The sequence below is a fragment of the Actinia tenebrosa genome, unplaced genomic scaffold (genome assembly GCF_029948245.1).
Source record: "Actinia tenebrosa isolate PJP-AT-01 unplaced genomic scaffold, QUT_ActTen_1.0 PGA_scaffold13__45_contigs__length_12533684, whole genome shotgun sequence".
Taxonomy (NCBI): domain Eukaryota; kingdom Metazoa; phylum Cnidaria; class Anthozoa; order Actiniaria; family Actiniidae; genus Actinia; species Actinia tenebrosa.
In genome coordinates, this window is record NW_028292573.1 from 2,103,421 (window position 1) to 2,127,633 (window position 24,213).

Consider the following 24,213-nt stretch of genomic DNA (forward strand, 5'->3'; position numbering starts at 1 on the left):
CCACAACAGGTTTTTTAAAATTAGGGATATAATAGACCATTCATTTGGGATAAGCTCTGCTTTTACCAACAACTATATCATATTAATTTAAAACTTTATTTCTTAGTGTAGTTTTCATGTTCAGTTTTTATTCACTAGACTATTTATAGCGGAGCTCATCTTACAATACAATACAATAATCTTTTTTCCAAAAAAAAGATGCATATCATCAAATTAGTTTCCCGTTCACCATCTGCCACATCTAGTTCTCTTATGATATCGGCCAAGGCAAATATGTAACAGCTTTATAGCGGAGCTCCCGACGAGCGGAGCACTATACTTAAGAAAAAATGGTAAACCATCGAGTTGATTTTTCATGGCTTGGCTGACGTCACTTCCGTACGTCCGTGTACACAACACAGGAATCCCGCTTTATATTAAAGCAAAACTCTCGCAAATGCGGCTCTCAAATGCGCAGGGAAAAAAAAAGAGAGAAAAAAAAAAAAAAAGGAAAAAACCCTTTAGGACAAATTATAGACCAACAACAAATAAAATAAGCCTCCATGTGGTCAAAGATGGATCAAGAAGTGTTCTTCAAGAATTCAGGTGTGCGTTTTTAAGCAAACAATTATTATTATTATTTTTTGACAAGCATTTTTTTCGACGAATAGAGAAATCAAAAACTTTATCTCAGAAATTGTTATGTTTCTATAGATAAGCTTAATATGTTTTAATGCTGGAGGAAATATATAACACGGAGAGCATAGTACAACAAATATTCCTCCTTTATTTAGGTTTGTAAATCTTTAACAATTCGGTCGTTTTTAATCAACTATCGTATGTTTTTCGTTCAAGAAAAATGCAGCTTTGTTCGTCTCTTATCGCGGGGTCCCATCGCCAAACCAAAGAAGATTTTCATTCAATAATTTTATATCAAATATTCAACTGTTTATGAGGTAATATGATTATACCAATGAGCTTAAATTTGTTGAGAGATGTTATTGTATAAAGACCTTGTCTTTCAGTTTAAAAAGCTAAAAAATATTCAAAAACATTTACGAATGCCAATTAGCTGACCAAGAAATAAGTCATTTTGTATTTTGCATTGCATTTTGCATTATTTTCTATTTTGTCTCAGTTGTTTTTTAACAAGTTTAACTGAATGTAATCTTTGTTTTTCGAAAACTTTTTGGTCGTTCGTGATTTCCGTATCTTTCTCGCGCATGAAAACAGATGAAAATAATAATAATAATAAACTCTGATGACAAATTTGGTGACAGTTATGATCTCCATCCAATTTCCTCTCTGATGCTACCAAATCATTTTTTTCTTAATTTCATGGCGGTAAAAATAAAACGTTTTCCCACACCCGGGGTTAGAAATTATAATGAGTTTGCTAATAAGCTAATGATCTACGTACCGTACTGCCATCTAAATTATACCGAAATAATCTGTGTGAAGAAGTTTTAATTTTAAAATGTTATTCTTATCGCAGTTTCTGTGAACTTGACATAATTTCCAGCAATGTAAACGAACTCAACGTTCTAAATTATTAAAAACTCAACAAGTGTTACAAGACTTTATATTTTTTATTCAACATCAACGTTTGTATCTAAAAAAAATAATAATGAGTGGACTAAGCTAGCATGGAAATTTGCTGTACACAGAAATACCTTTTTAGTTTGTTATAAATGTTCAAATAAGTGTACTCGACGTTCAGCAAGAAATGACGCAAGCTCCACACATACTGGAAGAAGCCATCTAGGATGTCTCCATAACTGTGATATGGCTTTGTACACTTTTATTTCTTTAAATACATGCTCCACCTTGAACCGTCGTCGTGACAGACACATGTTAAAGCGCCTTGCCCACCTTCTTTCTCTTGGGTTCAGCAAATGCATTTGATTTGCTCTTACGGCCGTAAGCAATGGTCCATCATCAGGGTAAGCCTTGTCCGCTAGAAGTTTTGCACCTTGTGGTAGGTCCAGAAGCTGCCCTGGTCCAATGCGGGTCATCAGCCTGTAAGATGTCGCTATCGCGTGTGTACTACCAAGAAACCCAGCTTGAACATATCTGTCCAATGTCATCAATGATAAGTTGGGTGTTGAAACAGTGGTAGTGACGGTGCCCACTATAGAACGATCTCTGGGGCTCTGTTATGGGTCGGTATATCTCATGCGGGGTGGCGTCCATAGCGTCCTTTGCGTTTGGGAATTCTGGCCAATTTCCCCTTATGGCTGAAAGAAGACGTCTATTTAACGGCACGTTTTGTATGTCTATAAACTGTAGGGCTCAGTGTGACGGAAATAAAGGCTATTTTTCTTCTGCTGTCTAAATCTCTTCCTTTTATTTCTTCGAAGTACTTACTCATGTGCCTTTTATATTCATGTGCCTTTTCCTATCTCATCGATATCATCCTAAGGGGTGACACAGGATTGGATTCGTGGGAATTCCACGACACTCCACACACAAGCATAAGAGATCCAAGTTCAGACAGGACTAGTTAATCGGCTGTAGTTGCACGGTAAAACGTTTGTTAAGTGGCGTTGCGAGACAAGTTTTTCGACTATCAGGCATCGTTACCGTGTAACATACTGACAGTTAACCATATTGACGAGAAAGTGCTAAGATGGGTTCTTCGTGCTCGCTTTAAGCGATGGATGTCTTTAGTGTTGCTATTCAGTGAACAGTGCATTTTCGAACCGTCTAGTTTTCCTTGCTTTTTGCATTAACTGAAGTTAACAAAAGCTGGGTCTCTCAAGTTTTTCGGCGGGTGATTTATATACACGCAGCAATCAAATAGCCATACTCTGCAGAATGATGATTCCTGATCAAGAGGCACATGGCGACATAATAGTATTTCTTTGAAAGCCTGACGAAAATTAGTACTCTGAAAAGCATACAAGAACGGGTTCAAAACAGACTCCAAAAAATACAACACACTTGCTGCTTTCCTGTGTTTTCTTGGGAATCTATCTCCATCTATTGCCGACAAGGAAGCTGTGATAACCAAAGGGAAGAAACAAACTACGAATGTTTACTGTTATCAAGAGAGAAAGCTTGAGGAGCTTTTGCTTGTCACGAGTTTCTTCCTCTGTCGCAATGTTCTGTGGTGCCACTTTGTTCTTGAAGTAGAGCTCACGAACAATTTGAAAGTAACAGAAACTGATGACGATGAAGGGAATGAAAACAATTATGCAGAGCAGATGTATAACATAGATGTTTTGAATATGATAACTGAGATTGTATCTACAAGACTTTCCTTTGCCTTTCACTAGATTGCCAAACTCACCATAGACGTAGTAAGGGGAAGTTACAACCACGGAGACCAACCAAACTACGACTATGGCGTACTTTACAGTTCCTTCTTGTAGCCTTATCCAAGTATTCATCGGCTTGACGACAGCGTGGTATCTCTCCACAGCAAGTACTGTCAGTGTTATGATAGACACGATGCTAGTAGTTAAAGGTATGTGATAAGATATGACAAACTTACAAAGAAAGTCAGCTAAATATCCTTTTTCTAATGCAACATGTTGGTTAATGAACACCAGAGGTAAGAATGTCAAGTTGATAATGTCTGCTATGGCGACGTTCCGCAAAAGATAGTTTGTTGTGGACCGCAAGGATCGCTTTCTCCACACTGAAATCACAATCAACAAGTTACCAGCGAGACTTATGACGATAAGCAGCATCACAAACAGAATCAGCAATAGTTCGTTTATTGTCATCTTGGATATCTTTGGTTGCTAATTCTATATAAGACAGCACCCTGTTACTTGCGATCCATTTGAGCGTGAGGTGTACCATAAGCAGTAAGCGTGTGTTGTACTATTGCAAACTTTCACTTTTCATTAGCCGCGCGCCAGGGAATTAAACATCTGGTAATAAAAATAAGAATGAATAAAAATAATTTTGAAGTTCTCTCTTGTGATCTAAAAGAGGTCTCAAGTGTTTACTATAGTCTAGGGATATTGTTATATATCTTCTTACCTCAAGGAATGTCGTATTATGATATACGGCTGCTTTTTATTTCAAATCTCCGAAGAACAGTGTAGCGTCTGATTCATGGAATAAAGCAAAGTTAAGAACGATGGGCAAAAGATCCCATCGTCAGATTTTTTTATTTTGCATGATGAAAGTACATCATACTAGAAGTAAAATGAGCAAATAAAAAATGGGGGTCACAGACTTCGTTGAGTAGACAGATTGCGTGGAAGTTACCCTTTTATACGTTAAAAGCGCACGCACAACGTCAAATATGAAAAGTTGTAAAAAATAACTAATTTTCTACTGAAAAAAAGAAACAACAAAAACAACAAAAAAACAACAACATCAAATAATTAGTTAGATTGAAAAAATTTGTGTTAAAAACTGATTAGAAAAATAAAATGTTATTGGGCTACAAGTGTGGACATGGAACCTTTCTATATTCCAATTAATAATAATAATAATAATAATAATAATAATAATAATAGTAATAATAATAATAATAATAATAATAATAATAATAGTAATAATAATAATAATAATAGTAATAATAATAATAATAATAATAGTAATAATAATAATAATAATATTATAGTAATATTATGATGTGCTTATTCATTGCTGCTCTAAGCACACAAAAGAGTAATACTAGAATAGACAAAGAACTAATTACAGAGATACGTTTACAAATTATATACTTGTTTGAATAGATAAGTTTTTAGGGTTGTCTTGATCGAAAAAAATTATCGATGGTTCTGATATAATGGAAGGGGGAACAGAGTTCCACAGTTCAGGACCACATACGCGGAAAACGAACGATAACCATAAGTTTTTAGACGAATTCTTTTTACGATTTAATTGAATGAACGTGAAGATCTTAGATTTCTTGGGGGTTTGTGTTGGGAAATCCAATCAGAGATGTAACATGGAGCCAGGTTATATTGCGATTTAAATGTTATTAAGAGGATCTTGTTGAAGCTGAATTAAATTTGGAGTTATGTGGCAGTGCTTTCTTGATCGAGTAATCACACGAACAGCAGCATTTTGAACAGATTGAAGTTTTGCAATGAGACAATCAGGAGGCCATAAAGAAGACAATTAAAGTGATCCAGTTTAGACGTATAGGGGCGATAGAAATTTTCTAATTTTAACAATGTTGCGAAGATGATAGAAGGCTGATTTACGGATCGAATTAATTTGTGAAGTCATTGTCATTGTTGAATCGAAGATTACTCCAATATTCCGCACAGTCTTTGATGGTATTATGATGTTATTTCCAAAATGAAGATGAGGGATGGACTTTTGTGGATGGATTCGATCCCATCGTCAGATTTTTCATTGTCCTCTAAAGTTCGGTATTATGAAATACTTTTGAAAAACGAAATTAAAAAGGAGGGTGCTCAACTTTGTTTTAGAGCTGTAATAGATTAATGAAGGTTCAATGAAATTTTGTTTATCAGAACATTTAAATGACTTAATTTATTAAGCTTTTCCAGCTATAGTACGGTTATATAAATAAGCTTATGTTCGTGTTGTTGACTTTTTCTTGTAAGGCCTTGTCTTCTTTCACTTTAAAAAAGCTAGAAAAATATTCGGAAAAACATTTACCTATGCCAATAATGCCAATAAAATTATATCTATTTTGCATTAATAAATCTGTTTATGTTGTTTGTGTCAAGTTAAACTGAGTGTAAAATTCTATTTTGAAAAATTTTGTCGTTCGTAATTTCCGCATTTTTTCACACTTGAAAACAGATGAAAAATGGTAAAATCGAATCTCAACAAAACCCAGTAAGCTTAATTTTTAAGCTTGTCGAAGAATATTTAAGGCCAATATGGAAGAATTTAAAATATTTCCTGGAATGGTCCTGGAATGCACTATTCAGTATATGTTCTTTGTTGAGTTTGGCCGCCGCCATCTTTAAACAGGATTAAGTAATGGTCAATTTATTATCCCGTTCTTGGTGCAATGTTTCATAATTTTTACGAACTTCACTTAGCTTTATTTAAAAGGTTGGCAATGTTGGCCATGTTATTGTGGCATATATGTAATTTAACCCAGTCAATAAAAAAAATTTATCCACCTTAAAAGTTATAAACTTGCTTCCAAGATTTGCATTTGACCAGAGAGCTGGGGTAACATCGAACAAGTTACAGTCTAATATATTTTTCTGTCAGAGTCCACAGAATTTGAACTAGAAGAAGATGAAGATGATAAAGAGGAGACGAAGGAGAAACATAGGATACTGAGCATGGTACATGGTGCATTTGTACAGTACATTACACCCTATTATATGTAAATGTATTTTCCGTAATAGAAATATGTATTATCAAATTTATTATTTATCATTATCATTGTGGTCTAGATTCGGTACAAATGTTATGAGGAGAGAAAACGAATCTTTTTACAGACAAACTAAGCAAGACCACAGGGAGCCCGGCTTTGGAATTTGTACACGAATAAATAAATCAATAAAGTGCTTTGAGTTTCCTTTGTTGAGATTTGAAACAAGACGCCAATGATAAATAAATCAATAAAGTACTTTGGGTTTCCTGTGCTGAGATTTGAAACAAAACGCTGATACGTTGAATTTCCGATAATCGTACTACCAGTAAATTGATAGCAGATTAACGTAACATATCAGTGTAACGCACGCCTCTTTCTTACCATTTACTAGGGCGTGCGTTACACTAATACGTTTAAAAAATTGAATTATAAGCTGCTCTCAAGTTACTTAAGATATAAGATTACAGCAAGGCTATCATCACGCACAAATTTACGCTTTACACACTTTCTACCCTTTGCTCAGTTATTTTAGGATTATTCTCTAGAATCTTATGTTAAAATATTCCTCGTAGCCTTTTCTATACATTTACAATATATTTATATATTAACTTTAGTTTAAGCTATGTTTAATTCCAAGATTTTCATTCGTATTACTCGTTATTAGGATAACGCACTTAGGTATTTACTATTTCTTCTAGTCAATCATGATTCAACGATATTATCACATTGATTAAAGAATGACACTTGTCATAGAATTATCATAAATATAGCTCGTGTAATTAGTTCAATACAGAGAGTAGAATAAAGATCCCGAAGCTCATACCGAGAGCGGTCGTCCCATAACACAAACATATTTTATTTTAACATGCCTAATATGATGTTGTTTGTACAGAATCTAGACCTAAATTCATCCTTTTTATCGAACTCATAAAAAAGAGCAGGGTCACAACACACTTCATCACACCCCTGTCATCTATTTCAACAAGCACTGACTTATTTCCGTTCTTGTGATCGGCTGTGGCTGTGTACATGACATATAAGCAGTTGCTTGTTATATATAGCTTGGACTGTTTTACGAGTTCAACCGTACTAGCAATCCTTCTAGGCTAAGTTTGGTTGCATAGAAAGGTCTTTCAGTCCCTGAGTTTTCTTATATTTAATGGGGACGATCGAAGCAGAGAAGAAATGGCGTGAAAGCCTTCAACAAGCAGTTTCGAATCAAGACGTAGAGAAGTTCCACGAAGCTGTCAATCAATTACCAGACGGAAAAGCTCTGTTGCAGAAGGATCAGTACTTTTTGAACTCTTTAATCAGAACAGCTTTGCAATTTGAGAATGACAAACTACTTGACGCTTTCCTGGAGTATGGAGCAATTGGCAAAAGTCTTGTGTATACTTCTACTGATGGTTCACTGAATAGAGCTAAAAAGATTTTGGAGAAAATAGAGAAATTAAAACAGGACTGCCCACAAAAAGTCTATCTCGGCCCGAACGACTTTACCAATGAAACCCGATATAAAACTCCACTGATGATCGCTATAGAAATGAAGAACTACGATGTAGTAGAATATTTTGTTAGTAAGGGATATGGCAAGATTGACATTCTTACAGATGATGGGTTGCGTAAAGATAACATGACGGAACTTGAAAACGACGAAGAAAGGCCGGTAACTGGATGTGTTTCGTTAAGATGTTGTAACCCAGTCAAGTTTATTTTTGATAAGTTTGAGTCGTTCGTCAGGAAGAAAGAAGATGACAAGGAAGAGAAGCGTGTTCACCTTAGGTTCGAGTCATTTCGTGCAAGTACAAACCCATTTTACATCAGCTACAAGTTTATTTACGGAAAAAATGACAACACCATCAGCAACCCTCTTTACTATCTGCTGGACATGCAACAGAAGCTGCACAGACAAGCATGGTAATGTCATAGTTGTTACTAGGTTATTTGAGTGACACCTTTGAGATCACGTGACTGCTTATTGCTTTTGTCATATATCCGAGGACAAACCGAATCCAAGGAAAATTAAATAATATATATTTTGTATACTTAAGGTATCAGGGTACCCCAAAATTGCTCAAAAGTATCGATTTTTACATTTTTACATTTTGGGATAAAATATATAATATTCTTCGATTTCCCCCCTCAAAAAATGTTGATAGTGATTTTTAATAGCGAGTTATAAAAAAAATACGGTTTGTGTCAACAAAGACGCTTCCGCTCAGTCAGAAACATTTTTGCGTTTTTTCTCGGAAGTGATTTTGCGTTTAGCTTGCGTTCATTTTGAGCCCGTTGTCAAAGGGAATTTAACCGATTTAACTGAAAGTTTGAGGAAGTCATCTTGAATAGTTGTTCTTCAAAAGTGGGTATCCAATTTTTTATTTTTTGCTTATTTCCAAAGTTATCTTGAATTTTGGCTTGCATACCGGTGATATAGCAGCGTCATAACTTTAAGAGCGTATAAAAAAGCAACGGGGCAACTAATCAAAAATCGGAGACACACTTTTGACAAGTGATGTCTTGTGATCTCGGAAAGGTAATAAACATTGGTGTCCGATCATTACCGGCTGTCATCAAACTCCGCGAAGGTGCCACGGTGAAAATTTGAATAATTCGCTCTAACTTAAAAGGATAAATGTATTTTACAAAAAGGAAAAAAGGAATAGTAATAGAAAATGTATACTTTGTTGAGGTTTCGATTAAAAGGTTTTGTGCTATTAAGAGTTGAATGCACAATGGTCGCTAGGGTTACCCTGATACCTTAAACAATACATATGTAAACTAGTTGGTCTGGCAGGCCTCAACAAGCAATTCAAATTTCACACAAACCTTATGACCTTGATAGTCGTTTTTTTTAGTTTCACAGTCAGAGACGCGTTTTTGTACGTTTCGTATGTGATGAGTGAGGCGTATCAGCATATATTAAGAATTATTTTCATGCAAAGTATAATTCGAGAACTTTTTTGAGCTAGATAGGGAATCCAGAGTGATAGAGAACCCCTTCAATATTATCTCGGAACGGATGCGATGTTATCATAAAATACTATACAAAAAAAATGAAAGAGAAAAAGTGTGCTTTCTTTAGTATTTTCATAATTTTGAAAGGAGTATCTACATCACTTTGGATTCCCTATCTCGTCTAAAAGCGCATAAATTAATTAATTTCCGTTGTTCCCGCTCGTTAACTGCACATGGATCAGCCGAACATAGTCCTCTTTACCTTCATTGTTTCCTTTAAGAGCAACCGTTAAACAAAAATACGATTCTTTAGGGAATGAACCGTGCCGTGACATAGGAAAAAAAGTTTATTCATTTTTTTTGTTTCAGGATTGACGATGAGTTCAAGGACGATTACGAATCATTGTCAGACCAATGCGAAAACTTCATGGAGGAACTGATGAATCAGTGTTGCAGCATCAGCGAGAAAAAGATGCTTACTAACGTTCTTCCTGACATCAAAAAAGAAAGGATTGAAAAATTCATCGTTATCCATTCCAAAAGACATGAAGTGAGGGATCTAAGTTTTCTCAATCTGGCTCTTAAAACTAAATGTGATAAGGTAAGAAAAACGCACTTTTTGATAGTTCTATAATACGCTTTATTGTAATATAATATATATTTTTATATAATATGCTTTACTAGTAAAAAGAATTTCAAAATATTCAAATTTTATCAAACCCTTACCTGAAACAACCTCTAGGCTGATCAAAGTCAGGGCACGGCTAACTCACAGATCAAACCCTGAAACAACCTCTAGGCTGATCAAAGTCGGGCAAAGCTTACTCACAGATTGAACCCTGGAACCAGCTCTGGGCTGAAAGTCAGGGCACCGCTAACTGACGGATTGAACTCTGAAACAAACTCTTGGCTGAAAGTCAGGGCACGGCTAAACCACAGATCGAACCCTGTAACAGCCTCCTGGTTAGCTCAGTTGGTTTGGCAACTATCTGTTGTGCAGGAGATCATCGCCGATTCAAACCACCAAGGTCGGACTCAGGGCCTTGAAAAATACCCACGAAGAATCTAGGGAAAGACCTAAAGCATTCCACTCACAAGCGAAGCCAAATCCGTTCAGGAATGGAATCGAATCCGAGCCCCCAGACATAATCGAGAAGCTAGTAAACTACCACTACGCCTGGCACCTTTGCTTCCTATCGGAAACCCCAATAAGAGTCCCGCATTGGTTGGTTGGTTGGTTGGTTGGTTGGTTGGTTGGTTGGTTGGTTGGTTGGTTGGTTGGTTGGTTGGTTGGTTGGTTGGTTGCCAGCTTCACTCTAACACCCCCACATAATAGTATATAGAGCCAATGTACTTACCAAGTCTTTCTCTTTTCCATTAGTTAATAGCTCATCCTTTCAACCAGCTCCAGCTAAACTCAGTGGTTTATCCCAACATAGCCACTTGGAGAAAAAGAAGCGTCTTTAGTGTTTTCATGTTCACACTTCGGCACTTCCTTCTCCTACCATTGCTAGCCATTGTTAATATATGTTCTCCTTGTGAGAATGGAATAACACGATATATGGACAATCCAATGATCAAGTTCATGAGTCATTTCTGGTCCATGTTATCATTTGTTGTTTTGCTCGTTGTTTCTTGCTTCCAAGACAAATTTGATGATGAGTTGGTGAAGTTAAGTATCCCAGGTAAGGACCAAGGATGCGATTTCTGCTTCACTTCTTATTTTCTTATATTATAGTTCTACATCTTCTAGTTCAGTGTTGTTTCATCAGTCTTTTTTTCAGTCTTGTTGTTTCATCGACTGGTTTTTGCCCGTCTTCTTGTAGTCGCTGAACACTGCTGCTACTGTGGCTGTTTTTGTTTTTGCTTTTGTCGTTGTTGCTGTTGTTTTTCTTATTGTTGTTGCTCTTCTTCTTCTCCTTTGTCTAGTACAACTATTGCTGTTTTTCTTGTAGTTGCTACTATTTTTGTTGATGTTTCTTTTTTGTTCTTCTTCTTAGTCGTCTTGTTGTTGTTGTCGTTTTCGTTGTTGTTGTTGTTGTTGACGTTGCTGTTCATGTTGATGTTCCTATTGTTGTTCTTCCTGTTTTCGTTTAATTGCTTTTCGTCTTTTTTTTTCTTTCTTGCTCTTGTTCATGTTTCTGTATTTGTTGTCATTCTTGTCATTCTTGTTCTTCTTGTTCTTCTTCATTCATTTTTCCTTTTTCTTAACTTATGTTAACTTGATTCTGATCCAAGCTGTTTATTCATGCCGTAGAGTGGATGATACTGCTATGGGTTGCTGGTTTTGCTGCTCAAGCCTTGGTAGAATTATCCACACAGGGGTTCTATCGCTATTTTGCCCAGTGGTGGAACTGGGTCATGATAGCGATGATTATTGTCTTCTCGACTTCATACAGCCTGAGGCTTATCGCATATGGAAATAATTTAAACTGGGATGTCTTGTACCATATCACATATTTCAGTCCTAGCATATGGTATAAACTCGTCCTTGTGGCTAACAGTCTGTTCTCAATAGCAATGGTCCTAAGCTTCGTTCGATTATCAGTGGTGTTCCAGGTGAACGATGTGATTGGCCCTTGGCAACTTTCACTTTACCACCTTATACTCGACGTCATAAAGTTCATGCTATTTTTTTCGATCTTTTTTGTTGCCTTTGATTTAAGTTTAAGGAAACTCTACTCGCATTACGTCATCACACAAAGGTATATAGCAAAAACTTCTCATAACGGGACAAACACAGAAACAGGCCATACATTTTCAAGGTAATCTGAAATATAGGTTTGTTGGCTTTTGCAAAGTATTAAAAGGCCGGTGCATTTTTTGGGAAGAGGGAGAGGGAGATGGAGAGGGAGAGGGGATGGAGGGATAGTTGTTAAGGCTAATGGAGAGTGAACACCTTCATGGGAAATCATAGATGCGCCCGTTGGTTCTAGTGATTGGCATGCTTTATTTGAAAGTTAATTGTCTGTATTTAAACCATCTTTATCTAGTGTTGGTTCTGGTGCTTACGATCTGTTCTGGTCCATATTTGGTTACACTGACCCGCAGATATTTCAAACGAAGGATCCCAATTTTACCATCACCAGAGAAACAGGAGTATTCCTGTTTGGGTTGTTCCAGGTACTCGCTGTCATCGTAGCTGTAAACATGCTTATAGCGATGATGACCAAATCATTCGAAAATATCACGGTAATCAATGTTCAATAATTACAATGTAGTTTATCTATTACTATGGGACTCAAATTGATATAGATCTACTGTCACCAATGAACTCACACGAAGCACACGTGCACCACATTTGGTATTCTATGTGTGCATTCTCACCTCACGTGTTGATTTTTCTGAGGAGAAAAAAAAGATCTTCGTGGCATATGGATCGAGAGAACAACAGTAAAATTCATTAAGATATTCTCATATGGTTCTAACTCAATTTACAAGCATCGCGCCAACCACCTGTCCTGTAGGAAGCATATCGGTGAAAGGCGAACGTTTTAGCGCAGCACCACCTTTGCCACCCTTGACTTTGAAAGAAATTAATATATGATATTTATTATAATAATTCAATATAATTTGATATTTATATTGCGCATGTTCCGAGGGAAATGTTCACATGCTCGTCTTGTTTGTATTAATACAGAGTAACGCGACAAAAAAATGGAAGGTCTCCCGAACTCGCATCTGGATGTTCTGGGTTGAGGAGGGCAGCAGTCTCCCGCCGCCTTTTAACCTTCTAATCGTATTAAGGAACGTGTTCAAGAAAATGAAGGAAACAATATGCCAGGTGAAGTACAATGCTATTTTAGATAATTATATCTTGACGTTTTCCAAGAGTTATTTAGTCTCCCCCACAGCCGCTTTCAGTGTCGTCACGCAACGCTTTCTCCCCTGAGTAGCGGCTGCTTACCCGAGCACAACATTCCTTTCCTATTGTTTGTGTTCAACCAATTAGATAAGTGTCATTGTGTTTCAAGAACCAATCAAAACGTTTCGAATTTGACAACTTGTAAACATTCGCGAGACTAGAGAAATAATTCTTAGACGCATTGAGTGGAAGTGGGAGGAAATGTTTGGGAAATTAAAATTGAATTCGTTCTTGTTAAATGTTTAATGCCCCCCCCCCCCCCCCAAATTATTGGAGACGGAACTAAGTGTTTTCTTTGTTCATAAAGAAAGAAAAGATTTATATTTTTATAAGTTTAGCTATCGACATTGTTTAATCGGCCGATAGTGAATTCGAGTTTGTACTTGCTATCGAGCTCGTGCCAAAATATTAAAAGCAAAAAGAAACTGGAAAACGCTTTTTTTTGTTCACACTGTTAGAAAAGTCGTGCAAAGTGAACACGAATCGTTAGCTAAAGCGTTATCTTATGACCAACCTTCTAACGTCGCGTTAGCAGTTTATATGAAATGCCAAGAACTTCGAACTTCTGTTATTCAAAAAGTCCTCGAACTTGTCTCGAAAGAAATTACTGGGCTATACTCTAGAGCGCCAATATTTTATCCCTTTGAGCGATTTCCCATATCCAGTAGGCAGATTTTCAAAGAAATCTCGTTTTTCTTGTAAAATCTTTCGTATAGCGTCTTTCTGATGATCATTAAACTGTTTGATGCGAAATTTCTTAGCAGCTATCTCGAAGCCTTCGACGCATGTTGCTTTCCATATGGCGCGAATGGTTCCTGGTTTTCGAGAACTAAGCCGTGATTGGTTAATTCATAGGAAAGGAATGTTGTGCTCGGGTAAGCAGCCTCTACTCAGGGGAAAAAGCGTTGCGTGACGACACTGAAAGCGGCTGTGGGGGAGACTAAGAGTTATTATGATAAAAATAAATTTTCTTTCCCTGATATCGAGACTACAAAGATCTAATTTTAAAATCAGCGTATCATGATTTAGTCTACTACTTCCTCTATTCCCGTCCCGATATCCCTCCAAATTTTGCAATAACTGAGGAGAAAGTAGTGCCTTTAGTAACCATGTTGAATTATTCTACTAAGATTAAGGGTTCGTCTCCCGATTCAACAGCCTATCCTAATTTGAAAGCATAATAGCGAAGCTCAACGCGTGCCTCAGCACCATACTTAAGAAAAATTGGTAACCCATTGAGTTTTTTTTTAATGACTTGACTACTACTCCACCTCCGTACTCCGTAAGTTAATCAGTTTAACTGAATAATAACTTTATTTCGAAAATTACTGTTGTCGTTCGTGATTTCAATATCTTTTTCTCACATAAAAACAGATGAAAACTGGTAAAATCGAATCTCAAAATCTAGTAAGCTTAATTTTTAAGCTTCTCGAAAAATAGTTAAGCCTGAAAGGAATAAAAATTTGTTTAATGAAGACATAGGAAAAGAAAATTATTATTTTTTAACTTACACATTTGGTTTTTTCGTTTAGGACTTCGCAAATTTGGCTTGTTTAGTAAGTCTTAAGTTAATAATCTAAAGCTGGTTTTCTTTCTTTTGCTACCAAAGCATTTATTTTTTATTTTCATTGCGGTGAAAATACGGTTCCTATGCATGAAAAACATAAAACTCTTCATCATAACTAAACATCGTTATCTCACCTTTTTAAAGCCAGTTTTGAAATCTGTTTTATAGCGTTGATTTATCCTTAAAAAGTTCGGAAATGTCCAAAATTTGGATTTTAATGAAAGACATCCAAGGTAAATTTCACTAAACCTGATATTGTATTGGATTATCTGTAGTTATCTTTCGTTTTTCAAGTAAAATTAACCAGGAATTCAAAGCGTAAAAATGTCAGCCATTTTTCAACAAAACTTGCCCCTGGGGTAGCTGGTGGTGGGTCGTGTACATGTGACAAAGGACAGTAGTAAAGTTGAAAACAAAACTCGTTCGAAGAAAAATATATAATACATTTTGATTTGATTTTTTTTCACTGCATGGTTTTGATTATGGAGGACATTATATTTATTTCGAATGAAATAATGATAATTGAAGATTTTTTGCCCGATTTTATTTTAATTTTTGAGTTTTACCTAAATTGGGCTACCTGTGCCTATTGGGAGCTCTGCTTTTAGGCACTCCCTAAATTTATATATTATTAATCCACTAATTATACACTCATGATTGCGAGCTGCACGGCTGCTAATAGCGCCTTAACTGTTCATAAATGTAGCGCCTTGAGACAATGTATCACAAATACGACACACAAGAATATCCCATTATTATTATTATTATTATTATTATTATTATTATTGTTAGATTTGCATTGATTGACATGTAATTATATATGACGATCGTACATAATAAAGCACAAATACACCACAATTACTGGCGACGAGGATGGTCACATTGTAAAAATTCGGAGGACTTCTTCTTGAAATAATGTGAGATTTCCTTGGTTTTCACAAACAAAAATGGCCTTTATTGGAAGAATAGAACCATTCGACGAAGCTACAGAAACATGGAGTGCCTACATCGAGCGTTTGAAACAAAATTTTACAGTCAACGAGATCAAAACAGAGAAGAAAGTTCCCGCGCTCCTTACGCTACTTGGAAGTAAAACTTATAATCTCTTACGAAATTTAGCAGCTCCAGAAAAGCCTTCTGAGCTTGAGTATAATACCATCGTACACCTTTTGGAGAGACAACTATCGCCTAAACCGTCTGTAATCACTCAACGTTTCCGATTTCATACAAGAATGCAAGACGAAGGAGAAACTATAAACGACTATGTAGCACAACTAAGGAAGTTGGCGATTCACTGCAACTTCGATAACCTGAACGACACACTCAGAGATAGATTAGTATGTGGAATCCGTAATACCGGAATACAGAAAAGATTGCTTTCAGAATCTACGTTACCACTGGAAAAAGCTATCGCAATATCCGTAGCAATGGAAATGGCCGCGAAAGACGCCATTGAATTACAAGGTAAGCACAAAGAAGTTGGTGTAAACAAGATAGCTAAAGCAAAGCCTAGAAAACCAACCGAAAATCAGCTTAAACCAAGAGATAATACGTGTTTTAGATGTGATAAACCAGGTCATTCATCTAATTCATGTAAACATAAAGAAGCTACATGTTATTTTTGCAAGAAGAAAGGACATATCGAGAAAGCATGTTTAGCTAAACGCAGACAACAAACACGCCGCCATACACGCCGGAATGTACACGCCCTCGATAACAATGCCGATAGCGAAGACGAATCGGACAGCGACAATGAACTTCCCGTAGGAAGCTTAGACATTAATTCGATAAAAGAGAAGAAAACTAAGCCTATTCAACTACCATTAAATATTAATGGAAAGAAAGTATCAATGGAGCTTGACACAGGATCAGCAGTTTCAGTTATGTCTAAAGATGAATTTGAGAAGCAAGTCGGCAAGGCTAAAATTGAGCCCACAAAAGTTGTTTTAAAAACCTACTCAGGAGAGAAAATTCATCCGTTAGGAATCACACGCGTCAAGGTAAAGTACAACAATCAAGAGAAAAACCTCGAATTATATCTAGTCGAGAGAGGCACAGCAGCACTGTTTGGCCGAGATTGGTTAGCAGCGATACAGTTAGAATGGAAAGAGATAAACAACGTGTTAACACTGAATAAGGAACCTGCAAGTACCAACAACGCACTAGACAATATCTTAAACAAATATCCAACAGTCTTTGAAGAAGGAATTGGGAAAGTGAAGGACATCAAGGCGACATTAAAGTTCAAAGAGGAACCGCAACCAGTATTTCTGAAAGCCAGACAACTACCATATGCCTTGAGACCAAAGGTGGAGCGAGAATTAGACGAGCTAGAGAAAATGGGAATAATGTCCAAGGTGGCAACAAGCGAATGGGCCACACCCATAGTTCCCGTACTCAAGAAAAACGGAAGAGTAAGAATCTGCGGAGACTTTAAGCTCACAGTTAATCCCCAGCTTGCAGTGGACCAGTACCCGTTACCCAGGATAGAAGATGTGTTCGCATCGTTAGCAGATGGAGAAAAGTTCACAAAGATCGATTTGAGGCAAGCCTACCTACACATGGAGATGGAAGAAAACTCAAAGAAGTATTTAACTGTGAATACGCACAAGGGTCTATACCAGTTCAACCGAATGTTGTTTGGAATCGCTTCTGCACCAGCAATATGGCAGAGGACTATGGAACAGATTCTGCAAGGAATACCATCAGTCCAATGCATCCTAGATGACATGATAATAACTGGTAAGGACAATACCGAACATTTTAACAATCTGGATAGTGTGTTGAGCCGTCTGCAACAGTACCAACTCAAGGTCAACCTAGACAAATGCCAGTTCTTCCAAGATAAGATCGAATACTGTGGACACAAGATAGACAAGCACGGCATACACAAGACAGAGGAGAAGATTAAAGCAGTGCGTGATACTCCAGCACCAAAGAATGTCACTCAGCTTCGCGCATTCATTGGCCTCGTAAATTATTACCACAGATTTCTACCAGACCTAGCCTCGGTAATGAGACCACTCCACCAGCTACTGGAACAAGGTAAAGCATGGCAGTGGACGAAAGCATGTGACAAAGCCTTTGAGAAGGTAAAAGAGATGGTCACGTCAGATTTGGTATTGTGTCATCATGATTCCAAGAAGCCTATCCGCTTAGCATGCGACGCGTCACCATATGGAGTCGGCGCAGTTCTGTCCCATATCATCGATGGACAAGAAAGACCAATAGCATTCGCTTCTCGCACCTTAACGAAAGCAGAGAAAAACTACTCTCAAATTGACAAAGAAGCATTAGCAATCATCTTTGGAATCAAACGATTCCACACCTACCTTTACGGAAGACAGTTTACGTTGGTTACGGATCATCAACCACTAGTAACCATCTTCAGCCCAACCAAAGGCATACCAGTGACCACAGCTACAAGACTACAGCGATACGCTATGTTTCTATCAGGCTATACTTACGACATAGAGTATAGGAACACTAAGCGACACACTAACGCTGACGCCCTTTCAAGACTACCGTTCGAAGTAACCCCAGAGGATCAAAAGGAAGAAGCTGTTGACATTTTTCACTTAAGTCAGTTTGAACAGTTACCAGTGACAAGCGCAACAATCAGGCGAGAGACAACAAGGGACAAGATCTTAAGTAGAGTCTATGAACAGACCATGTCTGGATGGTCAACTAAGCCAGACGACAAGTTACTACTGGCGTACTACAATCGTCGAGATGAAATCACAACGTATCAGGGATGTCTCATGTGGGGAATACGAGTAATCATTCCAGACACCCTAAGGAAACAAGTATTGGAGGTCATCCATTCAACTCACCTAGGCGTAGTGAAAATGAAAGCCCTCGCTAGAAGTCACATCTGGTGGCCAGGAATCGACTCCGAAATTGAACAGATAACCAAAACCTGCTCTGGTTGTAACAAAGTACGAAACAACCCAACAAAGGTACCCATCCACCCCTGGGAATGGCCAAGTTCACCTTGGGAACGCATCCATATCGATTTTGCTGGACCATTTATGAACAAACAGTTTTTGATTATAGTCGACGCACACTCTAAATGGCCAGAGGTGTTTCCAATGAACAAGATCACAGCAACAAGCACTATTGAGGTACTACGCTCAGTATTCGCAAGAAACGGCGTACCACAGCAGCTCGTTTCTGACAACGGACCGCAATTCACGTCAGAGGAATTTCAAACATTCATGAAGAGCAATGGGATTCACCATTTTAGATCAGCACCGTTCCATCCTGCAACGAATGGACAAGCAGAAAGATTCGTGCAAACCTTCAAACAGAGTATGAAGGCAATGAAATCAGAATCAGCCTCTTTAAACAAGAAGATAGCAAATTTCCTACTGATGTACCGCAACACACCTCATGCTACCACTAACGAAACACCAGCCAAAATGTTCCTTGGTCGAAACATACGTTCACGTCTGGATTTGATGAAGCCAGATGTAAAAAGCACAGTGCAGAAGAAACAAATGAAGAAAGCGCTTGAGAAGAAAACACCTATACGCTTGTTTGATGATGGACAGCCAGTGACAGTTCGAGACTACAGAGGACAAGACAAGTGGGTTAATGGAACCATCAACACACAACTAGGACCATTGATGTATGAAGTCAAAACAGAAGCTGGAAGTTATTGGAGAAGGCACACAGACCAAATCCAAGAAAGGAAGCATGATGAAAATCAAAGCAAATCTCGTTCATGAAAAATGCAGCTTTGTTCGCCTCCTAATCGCGGGGTCCCATTTACAAACCAAAGAATACTTTCATTCAATAATTATATATCTTTCTACAGATTATTTATTTAATTATTGAATGAAATATAAATTTACGCCAAACATTCAACTGTTTATTAAGCTGTTCGAGCAAGTATGATCGTAAAATGAGCCTAAATTTGTGTTGTTGAGAGATGTTATTGTATAAAGACCTTGTCTTTCACTTTGAAAAGCTAAAAAAATATTCAAAAACATTTACAAACGCCAATTTACTGACAAAAAAATTTGTCATTTTGTATTTTGCATTGCCTTTTCATTATTTTCTATTTCGTCTCAGTTGTTCTTGTCAAGTTTAACTGATTGTAAACTTCCTCTCGTTCTGTAAAAGACTTATCAAAGTAAGCTTATTTTCTGCTCACCTTAACCAGTTTTCAAGTCTGTTTTTTAGTCTTGATTTGTCCTAAATCTCCAGATTTTCGATTTCAGTGAAAGACATCCGAGGTAAATTTCACTAAACTTGATATTGTATTGGATTATCTGTAGTTATCTTTCGTTTTTTAAGTAAAAGAGATTCAAAGCCTGAAACTGTCGGCCTGGGAAAGCTTTGTCGAAGAATCTTCAAAGAACAAAACTAGCTCCTGGGGGTGGTGGTGAGTTGTGTACAAAATTCCTAAGTGGGAGAGTATACTCGCGCAAAGAAAACAATGTAGTGCATTTCGATTCGATTTCACTGCATTGTTTTTATTATGGGAGAAATTATCTTGATCTCGAATAGAAAATAATTGAAAATTTTTTACCCCGATCTTATTCTTACCTTTCAGTTTCGCATGCAAATTGCTCTCCCTGTGACTTGCGAATCGGGAGCTCCGCTTTTAGGCAGTGCCTAAATATATATATTATTATTATTTCCCTCTATTAAATGCATTTTCCTAATAATTTTATTGTTAAAAAACCGTTCTCTGCATTTAATTTCACAGTCATCACCCACGAATGTAAATATTGATTATGAAATGGTACGTAAAATCGTTGTGAGTAAAGTAAAGTTCAAAGATAAAATAACCAAGAAGAAGTTTAGGTAGTCCCGTACGTCTATTGATGAGTGTTAATTACAAGAGTTTAGCGAATTAGAGTTATTTTATTATTTTGTCTCTCTCTCTCCATCTCTTCTCTTAGGCCAGGCAAACCACAAGTAATGGTAACCATCAGGGACGGGATAAAGCTAAGGTATGTTGTCCTCTTTTAGTTTCCTTTTTCCCCATTCTTCACACTTTTTTCTTTCTTTCTCTTTTTCTTTCTTTATAGTGATATTCAATTAAAAAAGGCGTGTTTATCATTTGTCTTTCAACCCCTTGTTTTTCCTTAATAACTTGTTAAACACATCTTACTTCTTGAAATAATAAAATTAATAATTAAGACACTGAAAAGGGATCGCATTTTATATCAAAAACCAAACTACTTCAGTGGCCCCCTTCCCTTCCCGGCGACTTTTATTTCTTTAGTGCAAAATATTGTGTGTTTCTGTGCTAATAAGCGTGTGCAAACGAATACACTGTTGAGTAAATCGGTTCTTTTATCCTTCGAGTAATTGTAATATTTTTTGAATTTTTTAGACTGAAATCGAAAGAGAGAAAATTCGAGTTATGCTACGACGTTACATAGAAAACGAAAGGAAAATAATGGGCCTGCCAAAATCTACTCTTGAACAGGAAATTGATATTGAAACTGCGGAAACTGGGATCGAGACTAACTATTCTCGACCACTGAACCAACATGATAACATAATGCCCATCAGCAAGTCAGAGACATCCCGTCATGGGAAAGAAATGATGAACTTATCTTTTACAGAAAACTAAAAACATCCACCAAAAAAGGCATGCATTTTACCATTAACATTATGATGTAATGCACACGCACTGATAATAAACATTGACATTATGATGTAATGCGCACGCACTGATAATAAACATTGACATTATGATCTAATGCGCACGCACCGATAATAAACATTCGCAATGTGATGTAATGCGCACGCAGTGATAGTAAACGTTAGGATTGTGATGTAATGCGCACGCACTGATAATAAACATTGCCTTTATGATGTAATGCGCATGCAGTGATAATAAACATTCGCATTGTGATGTAATGCGCACGCACTGATGATAAACATTAGGATTGTGATGTAATGCGCACACAGTGATAGTAAACGTTAGGATTGTGATGTAATGCGCACGCACTGAGAATAAACATTAGGATTGTGATGTAATGCGCACGCAGTGATAATAAACATTAGAATTGTGATGTAATGCACACCCAGTGATAATAAATATTAGGATTGTGATGTAATGCACACACAGTGATAATAAATATTAGGATTGTGATGTAATGCGCACGCAGTGATAATAAACATTAGGATGGTGAGGTAATACGCACGCAGTGATAATAAACATTAGCATTGTGATGTAATGCGCACGCAGTGATAATAAACATTAGAATTGTGATGTAATACGCACGCAGTGATAATAACCATTAGCATTGTGATGTAATGCGCACGCAGTGATAATAAACATTAGAATTGTGATGTAATGCGCACGCACTGATAGTAAACATTAGAATTGTGATGTGATGCGCACGCAGTGATAGTAAACGTTAGGATTGTGATGCAACGCGTACGCAGTGATAGTAAACGTTAGGATTGTGATGTGATGCGCACGCAGTGATAATAAACGTTAGGATTGTGATGTAATGCGCACGCACTGATAATAAACATTAGAATTGTGATGTAATGCGCACGCACTGATAGTAAACGTTAGGATTGTGATGTAATGCACACGCACTGATAATAAACATTAGGATTGTGATGTAATGCGCACGCACTGAGAATAAACATTAGGATTGTGATGTAATGCGCACGCACTGATAATAAACATTAGAATTGTGATGTAATGCGCACGCAGTGATAGTAAACGTTAGGATTGTGATGTAATGCACACGCACTGATAATAAACATTAGGATTGTGATGTAATACGCACGCACTGATAGTAAACGTTAGGATTGTGAGGTAATACGCACGCAGTGATAATAAACATTAGCATTGTGATGTAATGCGCACGCAGTGATAATAAACATTAGAATTGTGATGTAATGCGCACGCACTGATAGTAAACATTAGAATTGTGATGTGATGCGCACGCACTGATAGTAAACGTTAGGATTGTGATGCAACGCGCAACCAATGATAATAAACATTAGCATTGTGATGTAATGCGCACGCAGTGATAGTGAACGTTAGGATTGTGATGTTATGCGCACGCACTGATAATAAACATTAGAATTGTGATGTAATGCGCACGCAGTGATAGTAAACGTTAGGATTGTGATGTAATGCGCACGCACTGATAACAAATATTAGAATTGTGATGTAATGCGCACGCAGTGATAGTAAACATTAGGATTGTGATGTAATGCACACGCACTGATAATAAACATTAGGATTGTGATGTAAGGCATACCACTGATAATAAACATTTGCATTGTGATGTAATGCCTACACACTAATAAGAGGAGGGTGATCAAGTGGCACGTGACCTAATCGACCAATCACAATCATGATCACAGGCAACAACAAATATCACAAGAATTTCATAGTCGTAAAGAATCATTAATTTCCCCTCATATTACTTATCATAACCTCATGTTTTTTAACTGTCGCATGGATTAATAGCAGTAATTCCTGTACACCAAGTCTCGTTTCCAGATAAGACATATTTCTATGTAAATTTATAACATTAAGATGGCCATCGCTTTCACACGCTGACACTGAAGGTTGAAATATCGTGCATCTTTATCGCTTGTCGTCTGGCTTTACGATGGATAACATGTCTGTGTTTATAAATATTCTAAAGCTTTAATTCCTAATAATCAAAAATATAGAGGTGAACCCCGGTGAACCTCTTACCGTTTCAGAGTTATTCTGAATGTTGTGCATGGTACTATGTCACCTATCAAGCATATCTTGTCAAGATGGCGGGAATCACCCGCGTAACGCTAACATCCTTTTACATGAAAACACGGCACCACTAAATCGTTTCAGATAGGAAATGAAATCGTAATTTTGTTATTGTTTTATTTTATTGATTTCTTATTGATTCAATTGGAAAATCTATCGTCAGAATACTGAGAATTGTCAGAATCTGAGACTTGTCATCGACCCCGGCTCACAAGTCGACCGTTGTTATTATGCGTTACTTTGTGTGCTGTTACTTTCTACATGTGCATTTTCAATAATCAAAACTTTCCTGTTTGAGCCAGTGGAAATATAAGGGGAAAATACTGTCATGTTCGCGGAATATAAGTATAATATAAACTAAAATAATTATATACTATTAATTTAAAATGCAAAGTTTATCAATTTATCATAACCTTTAAAAGACTTTAAACTTCAATATTGACCCTGAAACAATAAGAACGCTTTATAATTATTCGAAACGAGAAGTTTCCATGATAAGAACATAAACTTGACAAGAAATGAATTAAGAATGAATGTATGTAATGAAATGAATGGTTTTAGGAGATATTTTTGAAGAGAAAAATCGGTTCAAGGTTTGTCATCTTAGTCGCCGGGTATGTGGTTTCAAGCCGATTGCGGTTGTTTGGATGCTCGATGTTCTAGCTCAATCAATCGCGTTTGAATAAAGTTATCAAATTAAATATCCACCACTTAGCACTATTTTGCAGCAACTAACAGCCCTTATGGTCAAAGGCCCTCTTTTCTCATTTAGTTCTCGGATTTTTTGGCAGTCATGAACCAAAACAATCTTCAGTCGTTCGCGA

General features: G+C 37.0%; 2 protein-coding genes across 2 annotated transcripts; one reads left to right on the forward strand and one right to left on the reverse strand.

The window, feature by feature from the left end:
• Positions 1-2,951: 2,951 nt before the first annotated feature.
• LOC148911598 (somatostatin receptor type 4-like) lies at positions 2,952-3,710 on the reverse strand. Its single transcript, XM_089029170.1, has one exon. It carries the CDS (start codon positions 3,708-3,710, stop codon positions 2,952-2,954), a length of 759 nt encoding a protein of 252 aa, XP_088885296.1.
• Positions 3,711-7,230: 3,520 nt separating this feature from the next.
• On the forward strand, positions 7,231-22,919 carry LOC116300554 (short transient receptor potential channel 5). The gene is made up of 9 exons (XM_031709438.2): positions 7,231-8,173; positions 9,581-9,812; positions 10,593-10,896; positions 11,469-11,976; positions 12,205-12,403; positions 12,852-12,995; positions 20,360-20,395; positions 20,556-20,606; positions 20,993-22,919. Exons 1-9 carry the CDS (start codon positions 7,416-7,418, stop codon positions 21,233-21,235), a joined length of 2,475 nt encoding a protein of 824 aa, XP_031565298.2. The 5' UTR covers positions 7,231-7,415; the 3' UTR covers positions 21,236-22,919.
• Positions 22,920-24,213: the final 1,294 nt, after the last annotated feature.

Excerpts from the sequence above, each read along its gene's own strand:
- LOC148911598 (XM_089029170.1), bottom strand. The coding sequence starts at position 3,710 with ATGACAATAAACGAACTATTGCTGATTCTGTTTGTGATGCTGCTTATC.
- LOC116300554 (XM_031709438.2), top strand. The coding sequence starts at position 7,416 with ATGGGGACGATCGAAGCAGAGAAGAAATGGCGTGAAAGCCTTCAACAA. Across the intron at positions 12,404-12,851 it reads AATCATTCGAAAATATCACG|AGTAACGCGACAAAAAAATG; the intron begins GTAATCAATGTT and ends GTATTAATACAG. Across the intron at positions 20,396-20,555 it reads TAAATATTGATTATGAAATG|GCCAGGCAAACCACAAGTAA; the intron begins GTACGTAAAATC and ends CTCTTCTCTTAG.